General features: G+C 44.6%; 2 protein-coding genes across 2 annotated transcripts in view; one reads left to right on the top strand and one right to left on the bottom strand.

The window, feature by feature from the left end:
• CYFIP1 (cytoplasmic FMR1 interacting protein 1) overlaps nt 1–20563 on the bottom strand; it is a 53650-nt gene that overhangs the window by 3395 nt on the left and 29692 nt on the right. The window contains exons 23-28 of the mRNA XM_015851161.2: nt 19431–19518; nt 11973–12116; nt 10275–10365; nt 3565–3695; nt 1858–1930; nt 651–745 (exon numbers count right to left, since the gene is read on the bottom strand). Of these exons, the coding sequence (XP_015706647.1) occupies nt 651–745; nt 1858–1930; nt 3565–3695; nt 10275–10365; nt 11973–12116; nt 19431–19518 (622 nt within the window). The remainder of the gene's footprint in view (nt 1–650; nt 746–1857; nt 1931–3564; nt 3696–10274; nt 10366–11972; nt 12117–19430; nt 19519–20563) is intronic.
• On the top strand, nt 12588–17491 carry LOC107307622 (fibronectin type III domain-containing protein 9-like). The gene is made up of 2 exons (XM_015851153.2): nt 12588–13986; nt 15266–17491. The coding sequence occupies exon 2, from the start codon at nt 15389–15391 to the stop codon at nt 16040–16042; it is 654 nt and encodes a 217-aa protein (XP_015706639.1). The 5' UTR covers nt 12588–13986; nt 15266–15388; the 3' UTR covers nt 16043–17491.

The raw sequence follows: 20563 nt of genomic DNA, 5'->3' as shown, positions 1-20563 counted from the left end.
CTCACTTGCACCACCACACTGACTGCTCTCTTCTGCAGCACAGCAGCACCCACCACTGTGCATTACAATAAAAGCAGTCTGAAGGCTTTGCTTCAGAGCACCCTGCTCTATACAATTCACATCTCAGTGGCTTGTAAACCACTACGGTTCACAGTGTATTATTGTGCCCCCACAGTGACAGAAAAACAGTGCTGAAACTACAAAGGCAGTGGAAAAAGAATGTCCTCCTTGGTTGTCAGCTTGCCTAGAGAACTCAGCTCAAACGACCACTCATTTTCACTGGCTATCTAATTTACTGGCCAAAAGAGGAAGAAATTGTTTTAAGAAAATTACATTCATTAAAATGGATCACACTGGGTGGAATTTGTATTAGCAGCTCACAGCCTGACCCGTACACTGAGCATGTATTATGTAGCAATGTACATGAATAATACAATGCTCCTCCAAACCTGTCACCTCCACCCATCTCAAGTATTTTAAACTTTGGGGCTATAACAGCTTTACCAAATCCATGGATCTAGTATAATATGAGCAAGCTGGGTGTGCGGGTTGTATTCCTGACACAGCTATCTGCACTGTGTTAAAGAACAGGCTTCTGAGTGCCCAGAAATGCCCAGAATTGCCTCAGACAGAAATGAGAGCAACATTACCTGCGGTGTTCCCAGCCTTTCAATGAGAGGGACCAAGTGTAACGGAGCGTATTTGGATTCAAGTCTCTTCATTTTAGCATCAAGCCTTTCACCCTCTGAAAGCAAATTAAAAGGAGCGTTGATTCATCTGATTCATTTGATTGATACCTGACAATTTATTCAGTGCAGTAGAAAGCTGGATACGGTTTTATTTTTATAGGCCGTTTCAATTCTAAACAGTTGGTTAATCTAAAGTGTGTTTTTAGAAAAAAATCCCTATTTTAAATTGTAGATTGGGACGTCCAAACAAAAAAAACACCAAATATTTATAGAGTAATACATTTAATGCATTACTAGATTCAAGGCAGAAAGGAAGGCTCTATTATGCTGCTGCTGCTAACGTATCTGACTTCCTCTTGTACTAACCAACTAAACTGCCTGACTGTAGAAGGTGGGTTAGAGTGAGGGTGGTATTTTGTGTATAGTAAGGCTTAAAAAAAGCACTTGGCACCCCGCCGCTACTGGCAAGTAGGAAATATTCTTTGGCAAGTGAGAAGTACTGCTTACAACGGTCTAACAAACGGTTTTATGTACAGAGACGTGAGAGTCTGAGAATGGTCTCAAAGATTTTTAGCTGATGGGATTTCTCTGAGCAGAACAGATCAGCTGCCCTGGCAGTGAGAAATAGAGGGGACGAGACAGACCAGCAGCCTGGAAAGAAGAAGAGCAAGGGGAAAAATGCTCACTTCCTAACAGTGATGGATAAGAAAAAGGGATACTCAAGAAAGCAATCCTGAAAACATCAGTGTGTATCAATGGAGTAGAAAAAAAATACAAATAAATAGAAAACAAACATGTGAAAAGTCTACAGGAACCACCTGCATTTACTTTATCTGCTCCCAGGCTTCATATACCTCATTGTGATTGACAGCCACATACACTAGACAGTAGCTTCAGAAAAGCCTCTCACCTTACCCACACTGAGGCGTTACTTCTGCCCCAAATACCCCACCTGTCTTGTGACAGAGCATTCCTCAGCTCCCTCCTGCAGTCTGCACTGCAACTTGCCAAGAATATATTTTTTATCCAGGCAACCGGGCCTGAATCAGTTACCTCTACCGTAAACGTAACAGCAGTGTTGTAAAGGACTGGAAGTGGTCACCAGTCACGCAGCAGCATGTAAGGAAAGCAGAAAGCATCGCCCCAACAGGGTGTTTTCATTCCATACCTTTGACGTGAACTCTCGGCAGGATGTTTTGGAACGGTGCCGCATGCAACAGGTCACACACTTCTTCTAGGGACTGGAACAAAATGGAAAGGAGGCAGTTAGGAATGAAGAGTCCCCAGATCACACCAAATGCCAAAACTGGGCTTCCAAAAGCATGCTGGTGCTGACGCAGGAACAGCAGAGGGCAGCCAGCCTCTGCTCTCAAAGCTGCACACATAACTGCTCTGGCGCGCTCTTCAGAGAAGCGCTTCCAAAGACGATATGATTTCACCAGGTTACCTTGGATTGACAAAGAAATCAGCAGCTCTCCTCCCACCCTGAGCTGGCAGTTCTTAAAGGACAGGATATTTATTAAAAAGACTAATTCAGGATGAGTAATTTCGGTGTGAAAGTGGCAGACGGATCCTGAGCAGACAAACAGAACTGTGATGGATGACGCACAGCTCAGCTATTTTTACCACCACTGTTCCCACAACACATTATCACGTTGGGCATGTCTCCCAGCCAGGCAGGCTGAGACACCTCCAAGGAGCCGCTCTACCTCTCTGGGGATGTGGGGAAGGAAGAGAGATGCCTCCTGCTTCTTGGTTGCTGTACATGCAGAGATGACCAGCAGGTGACACACAGCTTTGCTGTGCTTCTGCCTCTTTTCTGGAGTCCTCAGTGCAAGTATCAGAAGATGTTCGTCAGCCACAGCCCTGGCAAGGCCAGAGCACTACAGCTGTGTGCCTTTCCTAGCTCTAATCGTTGACGTCAACAACATGAAAATGGGCATGATATGCAGCGAAGATTAACAAGATCCAGCCACTAGCAGAGATGCACTGAAGACCATAAATCTTGCATTAGTTATGGTAGATACCCACAGTGGAAAAATACTGAAATAGTGATAGGACATCAGGGTACCACTGAAGGCAAAACCAAGAGGAGGGACAGCAAGCAGGGGTGTGTTACTAGAAAGTGCCTTCAAGGCCATGACACAATGAATGTGACTCCAGCACCAGCATCACTTCAGTGTACCCTCAGCCAGTCGTCCCAGGCAGCAGCAGGGCCTTCACCTGCCTGGCCTCTCACATCGTGCTCTGTTAACCTGAAGCCCGCTCTAGGAATCCAGTTTCTCTCTGCCGCGACAGTTATCCCATCAAAGGATATGGTTTCACCGCCAGTCACCTGGCCCTCCCATCACTCTCTGTCCCTAGGGAGGAATGCTCTAACACTAAGCAGATCTCCTGAGGAACAGCATGCCTTCATTATCTCAGCTAACACTAACAGTTTCAAACACCTGAGAGAAGGACTCTTACATGAGGATTTATGCTTGTGCCCAGCAGGGCCCCAGCCAGCTTGCTGGGTGAGTTAATGTCGGGTTGGTTGGCAGTCAGCAAAGATCTCTTCTTGATGGACAGCCCAGCCTCAGTGCCTGTATGCACAGGTGGGGAGTCTCTCCCCACCTAGAAGGGGCCACGCAAGTAAAGAAAGGGAAAACACCACTCGTTGCTTTTCAGGCTCAAAGCAATGCCCAGCTTTCCCACTGTGAGCACCCAAAAGCATTAAGACCAAGAGGTCAGCATAGGAAATTGTTTCCACCTATCTGTCCATCCGCAACAGCAATCCTGCAGATTTCAACCTTGCTATTTGTGCCATTAGTAACACAAATTTGAGAGTACATTTGGAGACACGGCAGGGTTTTAAATCAGCACAGCAGGTACCTACCAGGCTCTGCTCAATAAGCAGGCAGAACAGGACAGCATTTCCCACCTCCCGCAAATTCTGGAAACAGACAGTCTTCAGCTCTGCATACTCAATGATGTCCTTCAGCTGATGATGGAAAAACTCCAAGATACCTAAAATCAACAGAAAAGCAAACAAATAAAAGAAAGAAAAAATCAAAGTTGGGAGCCAGAAAGAAATGTCGCGATGATCACAACAGTACAGCTCTCCATGTATTAGCACATGAGATTATTTCCGATTTATGGATGTGCTTCCTAGAGGAAACTGAAAGGAGCAATGTTCAAACATATTAACAATCAGAGATTAAGCATTAAGCCAGTGGTGCATTGATCATTTCAACTGGATAAGTCATGCAGAATGGAGTGCCTGCGTTCTGCTGGATAGAGCCGCTAAAGTAGGAGGTAAGAGAATGATTTCCAGAAGCAGAAGGACAGAACAGGGCTCTGGTCTGCTATTAGTTCTGTTCCAGCCTCTTATTCTTGATTCTATTTCTGTCCCTGATCCTCCTGAAGGCCCAACTAAGGCACATGGAAAACAAAGACGAGCTGACTGCTGGTAACCAACAGATTCACTAAGGGCAAGTCATGCCTGAAAAACCTGGTGGCCTTTTTACAAGTGGAGTTGTAGTGGAGTTACAGTACCGGTGGATAAGGAAGAGCAACTGGCGTCCTCTACCTGGACTTGTGCAAAGCATTTAACACTGTCCAGCATGACATCATGGCCACCAAGTTGGAGAAGAATGGATTTGATGGATGGAGCATTCACTGGATCAAGAACTGGCTGGATGGTCACACTCAGAGAGTTGCAGTCAATGGCTCAATGTCCAAGTGGAGACCAGTGATGAGTGGCATTCCTCAGGGATCAGTGCTGGGACTGGTGCTATTTAACATCTTTGTAGGTGACATGGACAGTGGGACTGAGCGCACCCTCAGCAAGTTTACAGACAACACCAAGCTGAGTAGTGCAGCTGACATGCTAGGGAGAAGGGATGCTAAACAGAGGGACCTGGACAGGTTTGAGAGGTGGGCCCACGCCAACCTCATAAAGTTCAACAAGGCCAAGTGCAAGGTTCTGCACCTGAGCTGAGGCAATCCCAAGCACAGATACAGGTTGGGCAGAGAATGGCTTGAGAACAGCCCTGAGGAGAAGGATTTGGGAGTGTCAGTTGATGAAAGATTCGACATGAATCTGCACTTGCAACCCAGAAGGCCAACTGTATCCTGGGTTAGATAAAGAGCAGTGTGACCAGCTGGTCAGGGAGGTGATTCTGCCCCTCTACTCTGCTCTTGTGAGACCCTATCTGGAATACTGCATCCAGTTCTGGGGGCCAAATACATGAACATGGAGCTGTTGGAGCTGGTCCACAGGAGGGCCATGAAGATGATCAGAGGGCTGAAGCACCTCCCCTATGAGGACAGGCTGAGAGAGCTAGAGCTATTAAGCCTGGAGAAGAAAAGATCTTACCTGAAGGGGCCTACAGGAAAACTGGGGAGGGACTTTCCATAAGGGCATGTAACGACAGGACGAAGGGAAATGGCTTTAAACTGGAAAAGGGTAGATTTAGACTAGATATTAAAAAGGAATATACTGTGGGTGTGGTGAGACACCGGAGCAGGTTGCCCAGCAAGGTTGTGAATGCCTCCTCGCTGGAAGCATTCAAAGCCAGGCTGGATGGGGCTTTAAACAGCCTGGTCTAGAGGGAGGTGTTCCTGCCTACAGCAGGGGGTTGGAATGAGGTGATCTTAAGGGTCCCTTCCAACCCAAACCTTTCTATGATTCATTCTATGAAAACTACACATTGCTCCAAGTAACCGAGTTCCTCTCAAAAGTCCTTAACAAACACTTTTCTTTCTTCTCTGAAAGCTCCCATGGCCATATGCAGATACATAAATGCACACACCCACACACAGGCACTCAAGAACAAATGGTGTCATTATTTTGAGAATCTGACAGTCCATATTTATTACACAGTTGTTCCAAAAGCCGTTATCAACTACCTCCTTTAGATGCAGCGCTTGATTTAGGGGCCGAGCAGAGGAAAGTTTACAGAAGTACACGGGCACATTTTGATGGAACAGAAATGATGCTGGAAGCACAATCTGCTCCCCAGTGGAGTCCCAGGGCAGCAGCAAGTTTCCATTAATATTTAAGCAATGACATTGCCGGTTACATCTACTTGTACTGCACAGCACACAGAAGGACATTCCTATGAGACTCCATGTGCATAATGAAGCCCTGCAGAAAGACCAGCTGTCTTAGTTGCATTTAACTGCATGCAGCCTCCATCCTTCTCCTAACTCTGTGGGTGCAAGCTGTAAGCTACTGAGTTAACATACATGTTGTATTTTGCAAGGAAAATGAATCGCTTTGCTGCTCCTTTCCAAGAAAGCAACTTTAACTAAACCCCCTCTATTCCTGCAGATAGGATGACGTTAGGTGCAATAATAATTGGTCATATAATCCCAGCTTCTGATTTACACAGATATCAGCAGCCTTGCTTCTGCTGAGATCAAACAGATCTAGTAAAGCACAGGAGATTAGTAAAGGATTAGGCTCCATCTCAACAGCGCTCAAACAGCAGATGCCAAGTTTCAGCTGTGCAGCCTGCACACTAATTAATTTAGGAAGTCAGACCAAATCAACACATGGTCAGATTTCTTCACTTCGGCCTTCTCTCATTTTCTATAAAGCGATCTCAGTTCACACCTAGAGACTCAAATCAAACATGTCCCAGAGCTTGTAACAAGCCTGCTAACTCAAAGATTAACTACTGGCTATTAATTATAGACCTAAGGTGTTGACAAACAACAAACCCAATCTTGAAAATAACTCTGGATCTGCCTGTGTTATGACTTATTTTCTGCACAGTGCTGACTTAACAACTGTGAGGTGAAGTCTGCCAATCTGCAGCAGCAAAATTGTTCCCAAGAGACTGGGTGATATAATGAACTTCAGTTTATGTTCACTCCCCTGCAGACCTTCAAGTGCTACCTACGATCATTTCTTTGGCTCCACAGGGACATCATTAGCTTTGCATCTCAGCAGTCACACCATTCCTTTAAAACAAAAAGGAATTCTGATCAGGAAGCCTGTGCACTGCTTATTTTGTTAGAAAGAAATATCCTGTCGGTCTTCATATCTATCATGTTAATCGCTGTCCTTTCAAAATCATATAGCAATTTGTTTTATGAAAACATACTGTACGCTTCTGCAGTGTTTTGTCAACAGTGAACCAGGATTACCACTGTTCTCATTAAGTACAGGCACCTGAAGGGTGTTTCCAACACCACCACCTCTTAAAGGATTTCAGTGTCATTTCTCAGCTTCCTTTCTATGTCCAAATCAAACAGAAGCAAATACACTATGGAAAGCTTCTGAAAGTTTGTCATTGCTGATATCGGAGCTTGGAAAATGGCCTCCTCCTGTGTTTTTCTGCAAGTCCTTCAACAGCACTCCTGTCTTTTCCAGCTTTGCATCTTCCCATGTCCCTACGTACTTTTCAAATGGACAAGTAGCAGAAAAATCTATGAGTAAATTTCCTTCATGTTCTCCCCCAAGAGAATTCAAGTCATGGCCCCTCAGCAAAATTAACCTACCTTTCCACTGATCCAAGTTCATTCAAAAACCTGAAATGACTGGAAGCATCCTTAGCCCCTCTGCTATGCCCCAAGCTACACTTCCCTCTCACCACTACTGCTCTCTTCCAGCCAAGGCTCCCTCCAATTCTCATTAGATACTCCAGCAGAAGCACAGGTGGAGACAGTTTCCTGCTGGCTTGCTGTGCTGAAGCAGAAAGGCACAGCCAGCAGCACAGCTGGGCAAAGGAAAGATGGCAGCACAGCTGGCAGCCAACTGGAGCCACGGAGCTGGGGGGCTTCTCCTAGATGGAAAGCAAATGTAATCACAAGAGGTCACGGCCTTCTGCATGCTGTAATGCACATTCTGCCTCACACCAGGCCTTTAAGCCTCACCTCACAGCAGAGCTAAGAAACTATTTTCCTCACCACAACTAACGGCATTTCAGAATGGCAGGGCATGATATACTTGTTTATGAAAAAATAAAAGGAAAGCTGTATTTAAACCCTATGAAAACACCAGAAGAAAAAATTTATTTCCAAGATCAAAATTCAAGTTCAGACTTTTATAAGCCACTGATCCTTTCAAGAGCTTCAGAGACTTTCAAAGGTCTCTTTAGAAACCCTTATGCTTAATGGGTTTTTTAGACAAACGTTTTTATGACTACAGGATGAGCAAGTTCCCCACTGCTCTAAGATTGTTTCTATGGAAACAAACCCATTGGTGAACAGGAGTCCTGAGCAATTCTGCTGCTACTGTCTGTGCTCTGCTCCTTTTAGCAAGAATAAATCTCTCTTCAGAAATCCAAAGGTCCAGAGGGCTGATCACGTAGAGCTCCCAGAGCTGCAATCAGTGGAGTTCAAACAAAGCTCTCAATCAAAGTTTGAAGCACATGAAATAGCTGGAGCCTTACCGAGAAAACTTAAATTGCTTCGCTTGTGGAGAATGGAGTCAGGAAGTTAATTCTAAATTGATGAAAAAATGTTACATTGAGACAGACAAGAATTGTGTATCTGATCCATAAACTGGAGTGATAGCTTTGGTCTTTATGTGTAGGCAGTGGAAGGTATAAAGAAGCCATTAAATGAGTTGTTAGGGACGAAAAGCAGCATACAAGCACACTCTGTACGATGCAAACTAACTACTACAACAACTACTGAACACGACTTCTGCAGCAGGCTGCCAGAGGCAGAGAAGGCAAGAGACAACAGCTGGCATGCACTCGCTTGCATTTTCAATGTGAGCCAAGTGAATAAGGTGAACAAGTGGCAGAAACGGTACAGAGATTTTAGCACAGAGAAGAGAGGACGGTTTTTTTAATTAAATGTGGGTTGAGCCTTTTCCTTTCACACTATGACAGTTCCTCTCAGTGTGCCAGACCGGGGCTAAAATCTACAGCAGGTTGCCATCATAGAGAACATTTTCTGTCACCAATCAGATGCACTCCAAGGGCAGGCAGCTCATGATGGAAAGGCTCCAAAGGCAGCAGTGCAATTCTTCAGTAGTGCTACAGTCGGATGAAAACCCCCTGAGCTTCCACACACATTTGCTGTTTAGGAGTTTCAGATAGAAAAGCTGTGACTGTGCTACAAAGACTGCTGCTATTGCTTCTTGGAAGAGACTCTCTGGGAAGTTATCAAGTGTTCTTTGCTAGATATATTTCAGCACAGAAAAACACCCCTGTTGAGACAAAATCAGCCTGTGCACCAGCCACTGATATGCTGAGGAGCTCAGCATCAAGTGGGTTTTTTGAAATCCATTCCAATTTGAGTTGCCATCTTCTACCATAACATGAAGTACTCTGACATCTCAGGGCAGCAGGAATCCAATCATAGAGGATTTATTTTCAAGTAGTAATCATGAGGTCAAAGTTATTAGTAATCTCTAGAAAACAGGAATGCTAAGAAGGATTTTAAAAGGTTTAGGTCCAGCAGCAAGAGAGTAGATCATCTCTGTGAATAGTTGCACAAGTAAAGTTTTGCCTTTCTTAGAGGATAGACTGCATTTTTATCTCAGGAGAAAGTTTCTGTTTAGGTCCCTAATAGTTCTTGAAGCTGAGGATTTCTGGCAAGAGAACACAGGCTTCCTAACCTCACCTGCAGCTCCTCAACCCCCAGTGATGCAGACTCCATATTTGAGAACACATACTACTGTGGTCAGGACTTAATGAGTGGCTAAAAACCCCAGAAAGATTATTTTTAAGCTGCTAAGTACTATGAGTCATCCATTTCTATGCTCCAGGGAGAAAAACAGGAAGGAAACACTTAGTGAGTCCTCGATTTCGTTTAACATTGGTAATGAGCGTCAAGCAAGCTGTGGGAAGCAGAAAAAACAACCTTATTCCATTTGGAGTGGCATTTAATAAACCTAAAGAACTCTGAAATAATAAAGATATGCTCAGGAGGTGGGTGGCACATGGAAAGATTAAAAGATTAATTTGTGTTAATTAGATATTGTGGAGGAGGAATATTTTGAAGGGGGGGAAGCAGCTTCAAAATTTCAGAGAACAATGCGATAAATACTAATCAGCCAATTATTTCCCCATAGTGGCATAAAACTTTCAAAGACGTTTCTTCTTCTGCAACTGTTGTGCTTCCTGTTAAAAAGCCCCAGGGCTCCCTGCACAACCTTCTGACACAACTGCTCTGGCAGCCCCAGTCTGTCCCTCAGCAGTAAGGTTCCTTCTATTTTACATTTCTGAAGAGTAAAGCAAGAGGAAATAAAGGCTTTTCTGGATAGTCTGTATTATCTAAATGAGACATTTAAACAGCACTGGTGCAAAGGGCCAGCTTGCAGAAGGAAAGGTCAACATACATGTGAGAAAGACCAGAATGAGAAATTATTGTGGATATCCCAACCCAAGGTAATCACGTCATAAGGCTGTCTATAGACAGACCTCCATCCTTTCATTTTCCCTAGGGACTGAAGCTGTAAAACACCATCTAATCCTTTATGCCGTAGTTTCTGAAAGCTCAGCCCTTAGCTGAAAAAAATGACTGAGTTCTGTTTAATGGGACAGAGAAGAGATGGAGAGACAGACAGAGGTACATAAAATCCAGAAGACAGTAATTAGTGTCACTTTACTAAGTTCATAGTAACACCAAACATGAACTAACCTGGAGAACCATACTCATGTCTTGGCAGCCTACAGATCTTAGGCATCACTTCCATCAGGGTCTTGACATACTGAAGAATTGTCCCTTGTAACTAAGAGAAAAGAGGCACTTGTTAACATATCAGTGTTACTGGAGAAACACAACAGTTGTGTTCAAGCCACATCAAGCACTTTCCTTCATGTGGCGTTAGCTGCTTATTCTACACTAAGAGTGCTCAACAGCTAAAGCCAGGAAGGAAAAGAAAGTCCAGGACACCATCATCTTTTCTCGCAGCCAGCCTCTATTGGCCAACCAACTTTTTGATTTTGGTAAACAAGTTCATCAGAATGTTTTCAAAAGCAGCAGAAGAACAATGCTTAGAATGAGGCACCTCTGCAACAGCTTACACTGGATATTCCAGGCACACTAGTTAAGACACAGCTCCAGTCCACAGTCAGTTTACCTTCCTGCCATTAGACACCTATCTCTCAACATCAGATCAGGTGTAAGGACCCCTCCCCCACCTCGAGGCTTTTCAGCCTCCTTAATTAATGCCAATTGTTCCATGCTGCCTTTAATGAATTGAGGTGATCTGCAGAAAAGTAAAAATAATCCCCCTCAAAACAACAAATCAACACTCAGCTCCAAAGCAAGAAAATTACATTTCCATCTTTCCCTGAGATTATACCATGGAATCACATAGAATCATAGATGGCCTGGATTGAAAAGGACTTCAAAGATCATCTAGTCTCAACCCCCCTACTATGTGCAGGGTCACCAACCACCAGAGCAGGCTGCCCAGAGCCACATCCAGCGTGGCCTTGAATGCCTCCAGGGATGGGGCATCCACAGCCTCCTTGGGCAACCTGTTTCAGTGCATCACCACCCTCTGTGTGAAAATTTTCCTCCTCATATCTAACCTAAACCTGCCCTGTCTCAGTTTAGAACCATTTCCCCTTGCCCTATCACTATCAACCCTCGTAAACAGCCGTTCCCCCCAAGCACTCCTTCAAACAGGCTCCATCCTTTCAGGCATTCAAAAAACATACTTAGAACAATGTTGGAATGACAACAAACAATATGTCAACTGCCTGAAGTGAGATTATGAATAGTACAACTATGCACCTGTTAGTGTTGGAGCAAGTAGGCAGCATGCTCCTTACTGAAACAGGAGCTGGGGAGGGAAAAAACATTCCTGTAGCTTAAACTTACCAGCAACACATTATGACTGTATGCAAAGACATTTATAATATAGTGAACAAACAGCCCCTCAACCTCCTAGTTACAAAAAAAGGCCGTTTCCAGTACAGGGTACACAGGCTGTATGGATAACTTCTCCAAAATCCAATGGTCTGAGCACTCCTCTGAATAGGCCTGATGCTACCCACTGCCAGATCAAGCACGGAGATTAAACCTTCCTTGTGATTAAGGGTCATCTGTCAGTGACATTATTAATCAAAGCCCTGAAGCCACAGGAAGCACAAAGCACACTCCAGCTGCTTTGAAGCATTCTGAGAGAGTAAATTCATGTTACATTTCTTAGTTGCAGCCAATTCATTTGAAACATTTATACTTTTCCAGTTTACCCAGGACCAGCAGCACAGATCTCCACAAATTACATGAATCCCCAAAGCAGAATTCAAGATTTTCAAAACACCGCTCAGGATATTTCCTACCAGAAGTTGTTTGGGATAGCAGAACTGAGAGACAATGGCATACCAGGCTCTTGACGATCTTCAGCAGCTCCTCCATCACCACAGCAATCCCCTGATAGCCCAGAAGCCGACAGATGACTTTAAAGTGAGGGGGGCCAACAAAATTCCTGTAGTTGCTGTAGATGCTGGAATATGCCAGATTCAGTGCCTAAAATGAAGAAAAACAGGTTGGATTAATGAAAATAGCAGCTGACTGCATCTTATGAAGAATCTCATTTAAACAGTAACTTGTCTTTAATACTCTACAACATAAGCCTTGTATCTCACTCTCTATCCAGAAAGTCAAAATATAAAGCTTCCTTTTTGTAAGGCAGGAACTCCTTTGCTAAGCAAGAAAAACCCATAAGAAGTATTTGTTCACCAGACATCCTTCACTTGACATTTATAGTCACAAACATTGCCTCGTGTATTTTTCTGTTTACACAAGTAGAAAAGGATGAATTTGAAGCACAACTTCTATTCCCACGCAGTCCATTTTATGTACAACGTATCTTGAAAGAAGTGCCTTCAATTTTCAGTTCATAATAGGTGCTGTAAACCTCTGAGGACCCCATTACAGATAACAGCCTTTTGCAGTTCCTGCTCTCTCTAGCTAATTAATAAGGGTCTCTTTTCTGCACCCCCCCCCCCATCTGTACACAAGATTAAAGCAAATCCAAGTCTGAGATGCAACCTCACAGAAATTCTTTTGGAGTTTATAAAGAAACACAGAATCAAGTTAGAAGGGACCCTTAAAGGTCACCTAGTCCAACTGCCCTACAACAAACAGGGACACCTACAGCTTCATCAGGTCTCTCACCAGCTCAGATCATTAAGGGCTGGAGGCAATACTAATTCCTAACTCCCACTGACTGGACAGCACGAAGCTGCAGTCCCTCATGTACAACAAACCTATTGGTGCAGATCTGTGCTCACACTGAGAGGATCTGGGGCACTGAAATGGATGAGAACTGGTAAAACATTACGTGTGCAGACAAACATCCCAACATATGGAACGTTTTATAGAGTTATCCCAAAAAGGAAAGACTCCTCTTTCTCTTCATGTGGGGACATGAAGACAGTCAGGTAGATCTATGCATTAAACATGTCCAAAGTGTTTCAGCCACAGCACAGAGAGAATTTTCCTTCACTGGCTCAAAGCATCCCCCTGCCAGGAGCAATTTGTGCTGCTGGTTAGGAGAAAGGGGGCTCCCCTTCACACAGAAGAAATCTGGCATAGAAAAGCAAGCCCTAAAAGCATGGTTTCATTATAAACAACTCACCAATGCATACCTGTAAGTCTGCCAATCTAACAGTACACCTTTTTCCATTGCAGAGAAGCACCTGACCCGGTCTGCCTGTAAGCACTGGATCAGCAGTAAAGCAAAGCAGGACCAGAGATTTAGAAAACCCCATTACATAGCACTGCTGCTTCCCCCCCATGGTGCACTAAACCATCAAACACCGAGGGAAAATGCCATTAACACGGAGGGAGGGGAAGGTAGAGAGAGGGAGCTCACATTTGTTCAGCTACGCTTTGCTCCCTCCCCTCCTGAAAGTGAACAAAACAACACACACACAAAAAAAAGAAGAGTTGCTGGTTGCTGATGTCATCCAAGTGCTAACATAAATCACTCACAGCACCACCGGTACAGGCAGAGGAGCGTATAACAGGGATGTGCAGGCAGCCTGCTGCCCAATGTGAAGCAAGCAAAGGAGGGTGGTAGGGGGGGAAGGACATCATTTTTCTCCTTTGAAAACCAAGGCAACAGCACCTTTAGACAAGATGTGGCCCTGCCTGAATGCAAGTAGAAAAGACAAAGAAACCATGCACTGCAACGCCGTGGGGAAAAAGACAGGAGTGAGCAGAGAGAACTCAGTCCTGGGAGTCTGAAGGGAAGAGAAAGAAAACTGGCAACGGAGAGCATGAAGCAGTAACTCCTGAGGAAAGCGATGCAGAGCGGTTGGTGCCTGTCCATTCATTTCCACGGCATCAGCATCTGACTGTCCCGTCCTGACATCTCTGCCAGGAGGTGACGGTAAGTACCGCCTTCACATAACACCACATGGTGCTTTCCAAACATTTACCTGCTCTGAATTACGCATCTTGTTATAATGACAAAAAAAAACCCAAAAAAACAGTATTATTGTTATTTAGTTAAGCATCGAATACTCTATGTAGAAAATGCTGTGATGAATAAATGTTTCTATTGGGAAGCATTCTTTAAAACATAATTGTATTTTTAAATAATTGGGAATCACCAGCTAGAAGGCAGACAACTGAGCAAGGAACAGCTCTGCTCCTACTGATGTTCAGAAGTCAGGTATTTGTCAAAATGTCTCTCTCTGTTAAGCTTATCTGACAGCAAACTCAGCTCCTTTATCTGGTTGCTGTACCAAAGAGTGCACTTAACTCGATCAGGAAGGCAGCACCATATCATCACAGAAATAAGAAGGCTAAAAAAGACCTCTGAGATCACCCAGTCCAACCAGCAGCCCACCCCCACCATGCCCACTGACCACGTCCCTCAGTGCCACATCCACACGGCTATTGAACACCTCCAGGGACGGTGACTGCACCACCTCCCTGGGCAGCCTGTGCTGCAGCGCTGCTCCTTATGGACCAGACTTTGCATAGGGAAGAATATTAGCAATTAAAAAAAAAAAAAAGAAAAAAAGAAGAAAAAAAAGCATTACAATGATGAAAGGTGTATTTCACCAACTAACCCCAGCTTGAGAAAGCTCTTCCAAAGGGCATCAGGGCACCATGACTGATGCCAACAGTGTGCGGCCATTACAACAGCTGCCTTAGCTGTGGGTAGAGAGGTGCTAACTCACCTGCAGGAAAGAAGAACATCAGGGAACGTGCAGTTAATGTAAAACACGATGGGAGACTAAAATATTGGCTGGTGATGGCTCCACATGCTGTTCTGTTTTCAATTAGCCATGACTGGAAAAAATCAAAGACTTGTGGGTGGCCAGAGGAATGTATCACTCAATTGCCACTCTCGCCATCCCTCATTTGCCAAGTAAGGAAATCAATTGCTCATGAACTGGATTACAGAAATCACCATATAAATAAAATAAAAGGCTAGATAGATAGAAAGTGGCTTTCTTCTTTGGAAGAAAGTGGCTCCCCAAAGCCAAACCCAGCAAAACACACCATCTCTCAGAGACAAGATACAGCTGGTCACCTGGACAGGCAGCAGCTATGGCTGAACTAATACAGGCACACATTTAACATTTAATCTGGCAAAGAACTATGCAGTTTAAAGCTAAAAGCATTGTTTCCTAACAAATTCTTTCTTTGAATTACAGAGTGCTATGATTCACACAGCATCCCCTGTGCTGCAGCATCTCAGCTTCCACCCCGGGAAGCAATAATTTCTTTGGGAAGGGGAATCACTGCTGGGAACGCCAGTACACCACAGCAGCACCACAATGGGAATAACCATCCAGAACATCACGGGAAGCACAGCAATGGTGATTTGGCCCAGAATGGCCAGCTGTGCCGACAGCTTCTACAGTGTCATGTACCACCCCAACTGGAACAGCGTGCTGTCCAGCTACTCCAGGAAGAGCTTCCAGAAGGAGGAGAGGGTGCCTGCCAGCCGCTCCTCATTTGTGGTGGAAAACCTCACCCCGCTGACCACGTACCTCCTGTGTGTCACCTGCCAGTCCGCCAGCCCTTCCAGCGACCAGTGCCAGGTGTTCAACACGCTGGAACAAGACCCAGCATCCGCCAGCACCACTAAGAAGGAGCTGGCATTGGGCATCTGGTTGGCCAGCAGCCTCCTGCTGCTCATCATTGCCGCAATCCTCCTCTATGGCTGCCTGCACTTGCTGTGCCGTGCGAGGCGTGAGCGGCCACAGGGCCGAGCCGGGGCCTCCCCAAGGGAAGCACATGACTTGGAGGAGCCCAGCGGGCAGAGCCAAGTGCTACAGGACAGCGAGGAGAGGCAGCCAGATGGCATCCAGCTGGCCACCATCATTGAGAATTCTGCAGTCTGCAGGGAGACTGGCCAGATGGTCTCCAGCAGCCGGGAACGAGCTCCAGCAGTACAACAGTGCTCCGCTGTCAGTTGGGAACCTTAGGCCACAGTAGAGCCATACTCCCACTTGTGCCTGCTGCCTTCATGGCCCTTTCCAATGCCCTTATGCAGTCATTGATGCCCTGGGCGAAGGCTGAAGTTCCCCAGAAGTTTGCTGGTTAAAAAACAAAGCACGGACCAAGCCATGGGCTTGAATTCTGGGGGTGGGTTTAGTTGTTTTCCTTTCATCTAACTGAGCAAAGAGACATAAAAACAAGCATAAACAGTGACCAAGTTAATTTTTAGTTCCTTTTTTTCTTTTTCCTAACAAATACAAGAATAGAAGTTTCCACACGGGAGCTCAGTTTGCTATACTGAAGCACAAGCCCTGAGCAGGACAGCTTGCTGGTACATGTGTCACCACCCAATTCTGACCACTTCTCACCTGCTCTCAATAGTGCCCACTCTCAGCAATGGCTCAGTCACAGCACATCAGCTACACTCATCAGGTTTTCATTGTATCCTTTCACCTCTCTGAAACCTCCACTCAGCTGAACACACACAATACAGCACCTGTGCAAGGACAATTCCACGTAGCTAAAGAGATGCTTCAGGCCAACCTCATTGACACTCTCCAGCTTCCACCATAGGTTCCTTTCCGCACTGCAGGCAAGTGACTTCCCACAGAGACAACTGAGTTCAGAGAAGCAACTCCTGGTCCTTCCTCCTTTTTTGATGACAGAACTCATCCAGCAGCTGCCAGTTTCCACCCAACCATACTAAGTTTTGTACAGCCAAAGGGCAAGGAAGTAAAAACATACTGAAATGCATTTCCTGTTTGTAACAACCAAATCTGCTCCTCATCTCACTCTGCCTTGGACTTCGTGGCAAAGTATCAAGCAAAATCCTCAGACAGAAACTTGTTCACGTTTGCAAAACGATGCATCTTGTCTCGCTTATGTGTATGTCACCCTGTTTTAAATGTCTGTTTACAGCCCCTAAAAATGTAGTAAACCTTTACGTTGCTGTATAAAATGGTATTTCTAGAATAAGGACACACTCACTGTGCCTGCAGGTATTTTAAGCTGCCTCTGGCACAGACATCCATGTAGAGCCTGCCTCACTGACACAGCTTGGTGGTGCCAGCAGAAGTACAGGGTGGGCAGCCAATGGGCCAACAAGCATCCTAGCAGGCAGCAGGGCTCAGCAGCTGCTTGTTTTGGCCACACCTCCCACAGCCTGTGAAAGACCTCAACCCTCATCTTGCTGGAAATAGATGAGCACACCGAAGCGTGAGGCTTCTTTACTTCTTTTTCTCCCAGGACAGGTAAAATATGCAGAAAGGTGTGACAAATAAAGGGAGAGAATTGCTTTTCAGAAAAAAAATCCCACCTCAGAAGGCATCTTTGTTACATTAAGCTGGCAACGTGTTCTTCATCCCTGCACAGCACTTCCTACAGCTGACAAGCGTTTGTCTGACACCAATCTTAAATAAACTGCAAAGATGACAGCACTCCTCTGTTGTTTCGAGTCAGGGTGAATCATGAAATGCACTGACAAACTCTTCAGAACGTAAGGGAAACACCACAGGTCTGCTTCCAAAAGTTTGCACACCAGTATAGATATAAACCATTATCTTTACACTAAGAAGTATTTTCCAAAGGGATGAGTTATTTTTCACTAAATAAGTCAGCACATACAAAATGCAGAAGACATACAAGCATGGAAAAATTCATCAAGTGCTGTTTAAGGCAGAAAGCTGACTATTAAATTCTGGTCTACAGAACCAGGCCCTTTATAATCAGTTACTCTTGCCAACTACGCCCTGGGGGTGCTGCAAGCACAGCACGGACAGCCAGGCAAGGGAAGCCACTGTCATACAGAAAGGACTTAGAACAGTTAAAGAGTGTTCAAAGGAGGACTACAGAGATAGTGAAGGGTCTGAGGGCAAGGTGTGTGAGGAGCAGCTGAGGTCCCTTGGTGTGCTCAGCGCAGAGCAGAGGAGCTGATGGAGGCCTGATGGCGGCTGCAGCTCCTCACAGGGAGCAGAGGGGCAGCGCTGAGCTCTGCTCTGTGTGACAGCGACAGGGCCCGAGGGAACGGCATGGAGCTGTGCCAGGGGAGGGGCAGCTGGGGGTCAGGGAAAGGGGCTGCACCACAGGGCGGTGGGCATGGAACGGGATGCACAGGGCTGTGGTATCCAACCTGGCCTTGAACACCTCCAGGGATGGGGCATCCACAGCCTCTTTGGGCAGCCTGTGCCAGCAACTCACCACTCACTTGGTAAAAACGAAATTTATAAGAACCCCTTTGATGGCTCCTCTTCACAGCAATGTGGAAAAATACTCAGCTATCTAAAAACATACGGCTCTCACAGTAAAGATTACTGAACTCATTTTAATAATGTAACCTTACTGATAAAATGTTCCCCAGTAAATCCTCCTCAGTCACCCCACTGTATCATCCTTTAGATAAATTACGTTAGCAATCTGTACTAAATTCAGGGAGCTTTCTGCTCTTTACACAGCATCTGGTGAATTCCTAAAATAGTAAAGAACACAATAACTCTAATGTAAGAGAATCCTGCACTCCTATAATTTACCATTGCCAGTTGGAGAACAATTACATAAAAACACTTCTCGCAGGACCAGATAATCACTTGTTACCATTCCGTATTAAAAAAAAAAAAAAAAAAATAAAGGTGAAGCTTTCCAACTCTTTTACATGCTAAAGCATGAAAATTTTACAGGAGCAGCACATTCTTTATGACTAAGGTGTGTAATTGCAGAGTACACAAGTATAAATCCCACAGGCTTCTGCAGAAATCCCATGTGAACCTGCAGAGCACCATGAGGCCGATACAAGATGAGGAGATGAGCTGATCAGAACGCCAAGCTCATCACAAAGACTGTGACATCCTTGGGCTGAAGCTGCCAAAGAAATGCTACATCTTCTCTGAAATATCTTAAGCCATTTAGAATCTGATAGTTTAGGACAGTAGAAGTGTCTACATTCCTGCTATGTCAGACAATAACTCAAGCTGCTTTTCCCATCTGCACCCATGTCTCCTGCTACACCTTCAGCAGCATAGCAAGGAAGTGGTTGCACTCAGGATGGGCTCTCATTCTCCCTTCCCCAGCTGACTACTCTTTGAGCCCGCTCTGCCACTACAAGCAACTGCAGTGCAAGGTGGTTGAGAGGAGCAGTTGTTTTTAGCCATCAGGCAAGACTAACCATCAGAATAATCACTTGCTTTTTGACTCAAATATACTTCAAGGCACAGTCTAAAAACGAAGTAAATACTGAATTTAACACAACCACAGAATGAATTTGAGTCCATTTCTAGTAGCTTTCATATTCATAAAATATATGAATATTTTTTTGTAACATTCATGTGAAACAATACACTTAAATACTAGCAAACCAAAAATGTAAAGAGAATAAACTCCCACCTTTGATCCATAGAGATACTGGGGCTGAGCATTGGGCTGCTTATCTCTCTGGAACTCCTGAGAAAATGGCAGCACAGTCCGAACAAATCTACAATAATAAAACAAAGACGTAATTATTATTAAACGTGAGTTATTAGGTGTGTATCTAATGCACCTTATCCTGTACACCACTGTTGTCTATGTATAACAAAGCCAGACTGGTAGCCTTTCAGACCTGAGGAGGGGGAAGCACAGCACCGGCAACACCCAAACACCTGAGCACAATACAAAACTGTGGTCCAATTAGTGGTATGAATGTTTCATCATGCTTGACTGATGTTCTAATATGTGTGTAACAATACAAACCATGCCTAACAAACAGTGTTACCTCTGTACATTGCAGAAGGGGAAAAGAACTACAAGGATATGGAATGCTGCAAAAGATGTGGACAAACAGTCCACTCTGAACTGAGGGCTCCAAGAGCCTGAGAATCTGCAAGTCTGAATCCTCTCCTAAGCCATCAGCCCTCTGATAGTGCCACGTAACCATGTAAATCACATTTTAAAGCAGTATGGTTTTAGTGGAGAAAGAAGTTAGTCGACATCTCCTACAACCCTAATACTGCTTTAAATTTAAAAGGCACAAAGTTGCACGGGCAAAGGGAAGCTGAAGATGAGTCATTTAAGAACTGCACATCAAGTGTTTGCATCCAGTCAAGCTGTTCCAGCTGACAGTGTCCAAAACAAACTGCATTTAGGAAAAGGTTTCAGAAAGGGAAGTTTGCAGCATGTTAAAACACTGAAAAATAATACTGTACCTAGATGTGTTTTTGTTTTAAATATGTCCTAATTGAATTAACACACAAAATAAATGATTCATTAATCATTTCCCCTTGTAAATATGTAGGTATTCTATTTATGGCAATTCTGTAGCTGAAAACAGGAACAGCTACCTAAACAAAATCTGCTTCAGCCAAACATGTACAAATTGTATCATTCTGTTTAAAATTATTTCTACTACATTTTATTTCTGAGTAATCTGAATTATTCTTCTGAAAATACATAACTTCAAATAAACCTAACTGGAATTAGATGGTAAGAGGAAATCCTGTAATCAGAGAGAGGTGAGGTGCTGGCACAGCTGCCCAGAGAAG

The sequence above is a fragment of the Coturnix japonica genome, chromosome 1 (genome assembly GCF_001577835.2).
Source record: "Coturnix japonica isolate 7356 chromosome 1, Coturnix japonica 2.1, whole genome shotgun sequence".
Classification (NCBI taxonomy): domain Eukaryota; kingdom Metazoa; phylum Chordata; class Aves; order Galliformes; family Phasianidae; genus Coturnix; species Coturnix japonica.
Note: the sequence above shows the minus strand (reverse complement) of the source record. Positions and strands in the feature narration are given on the sequence as shown.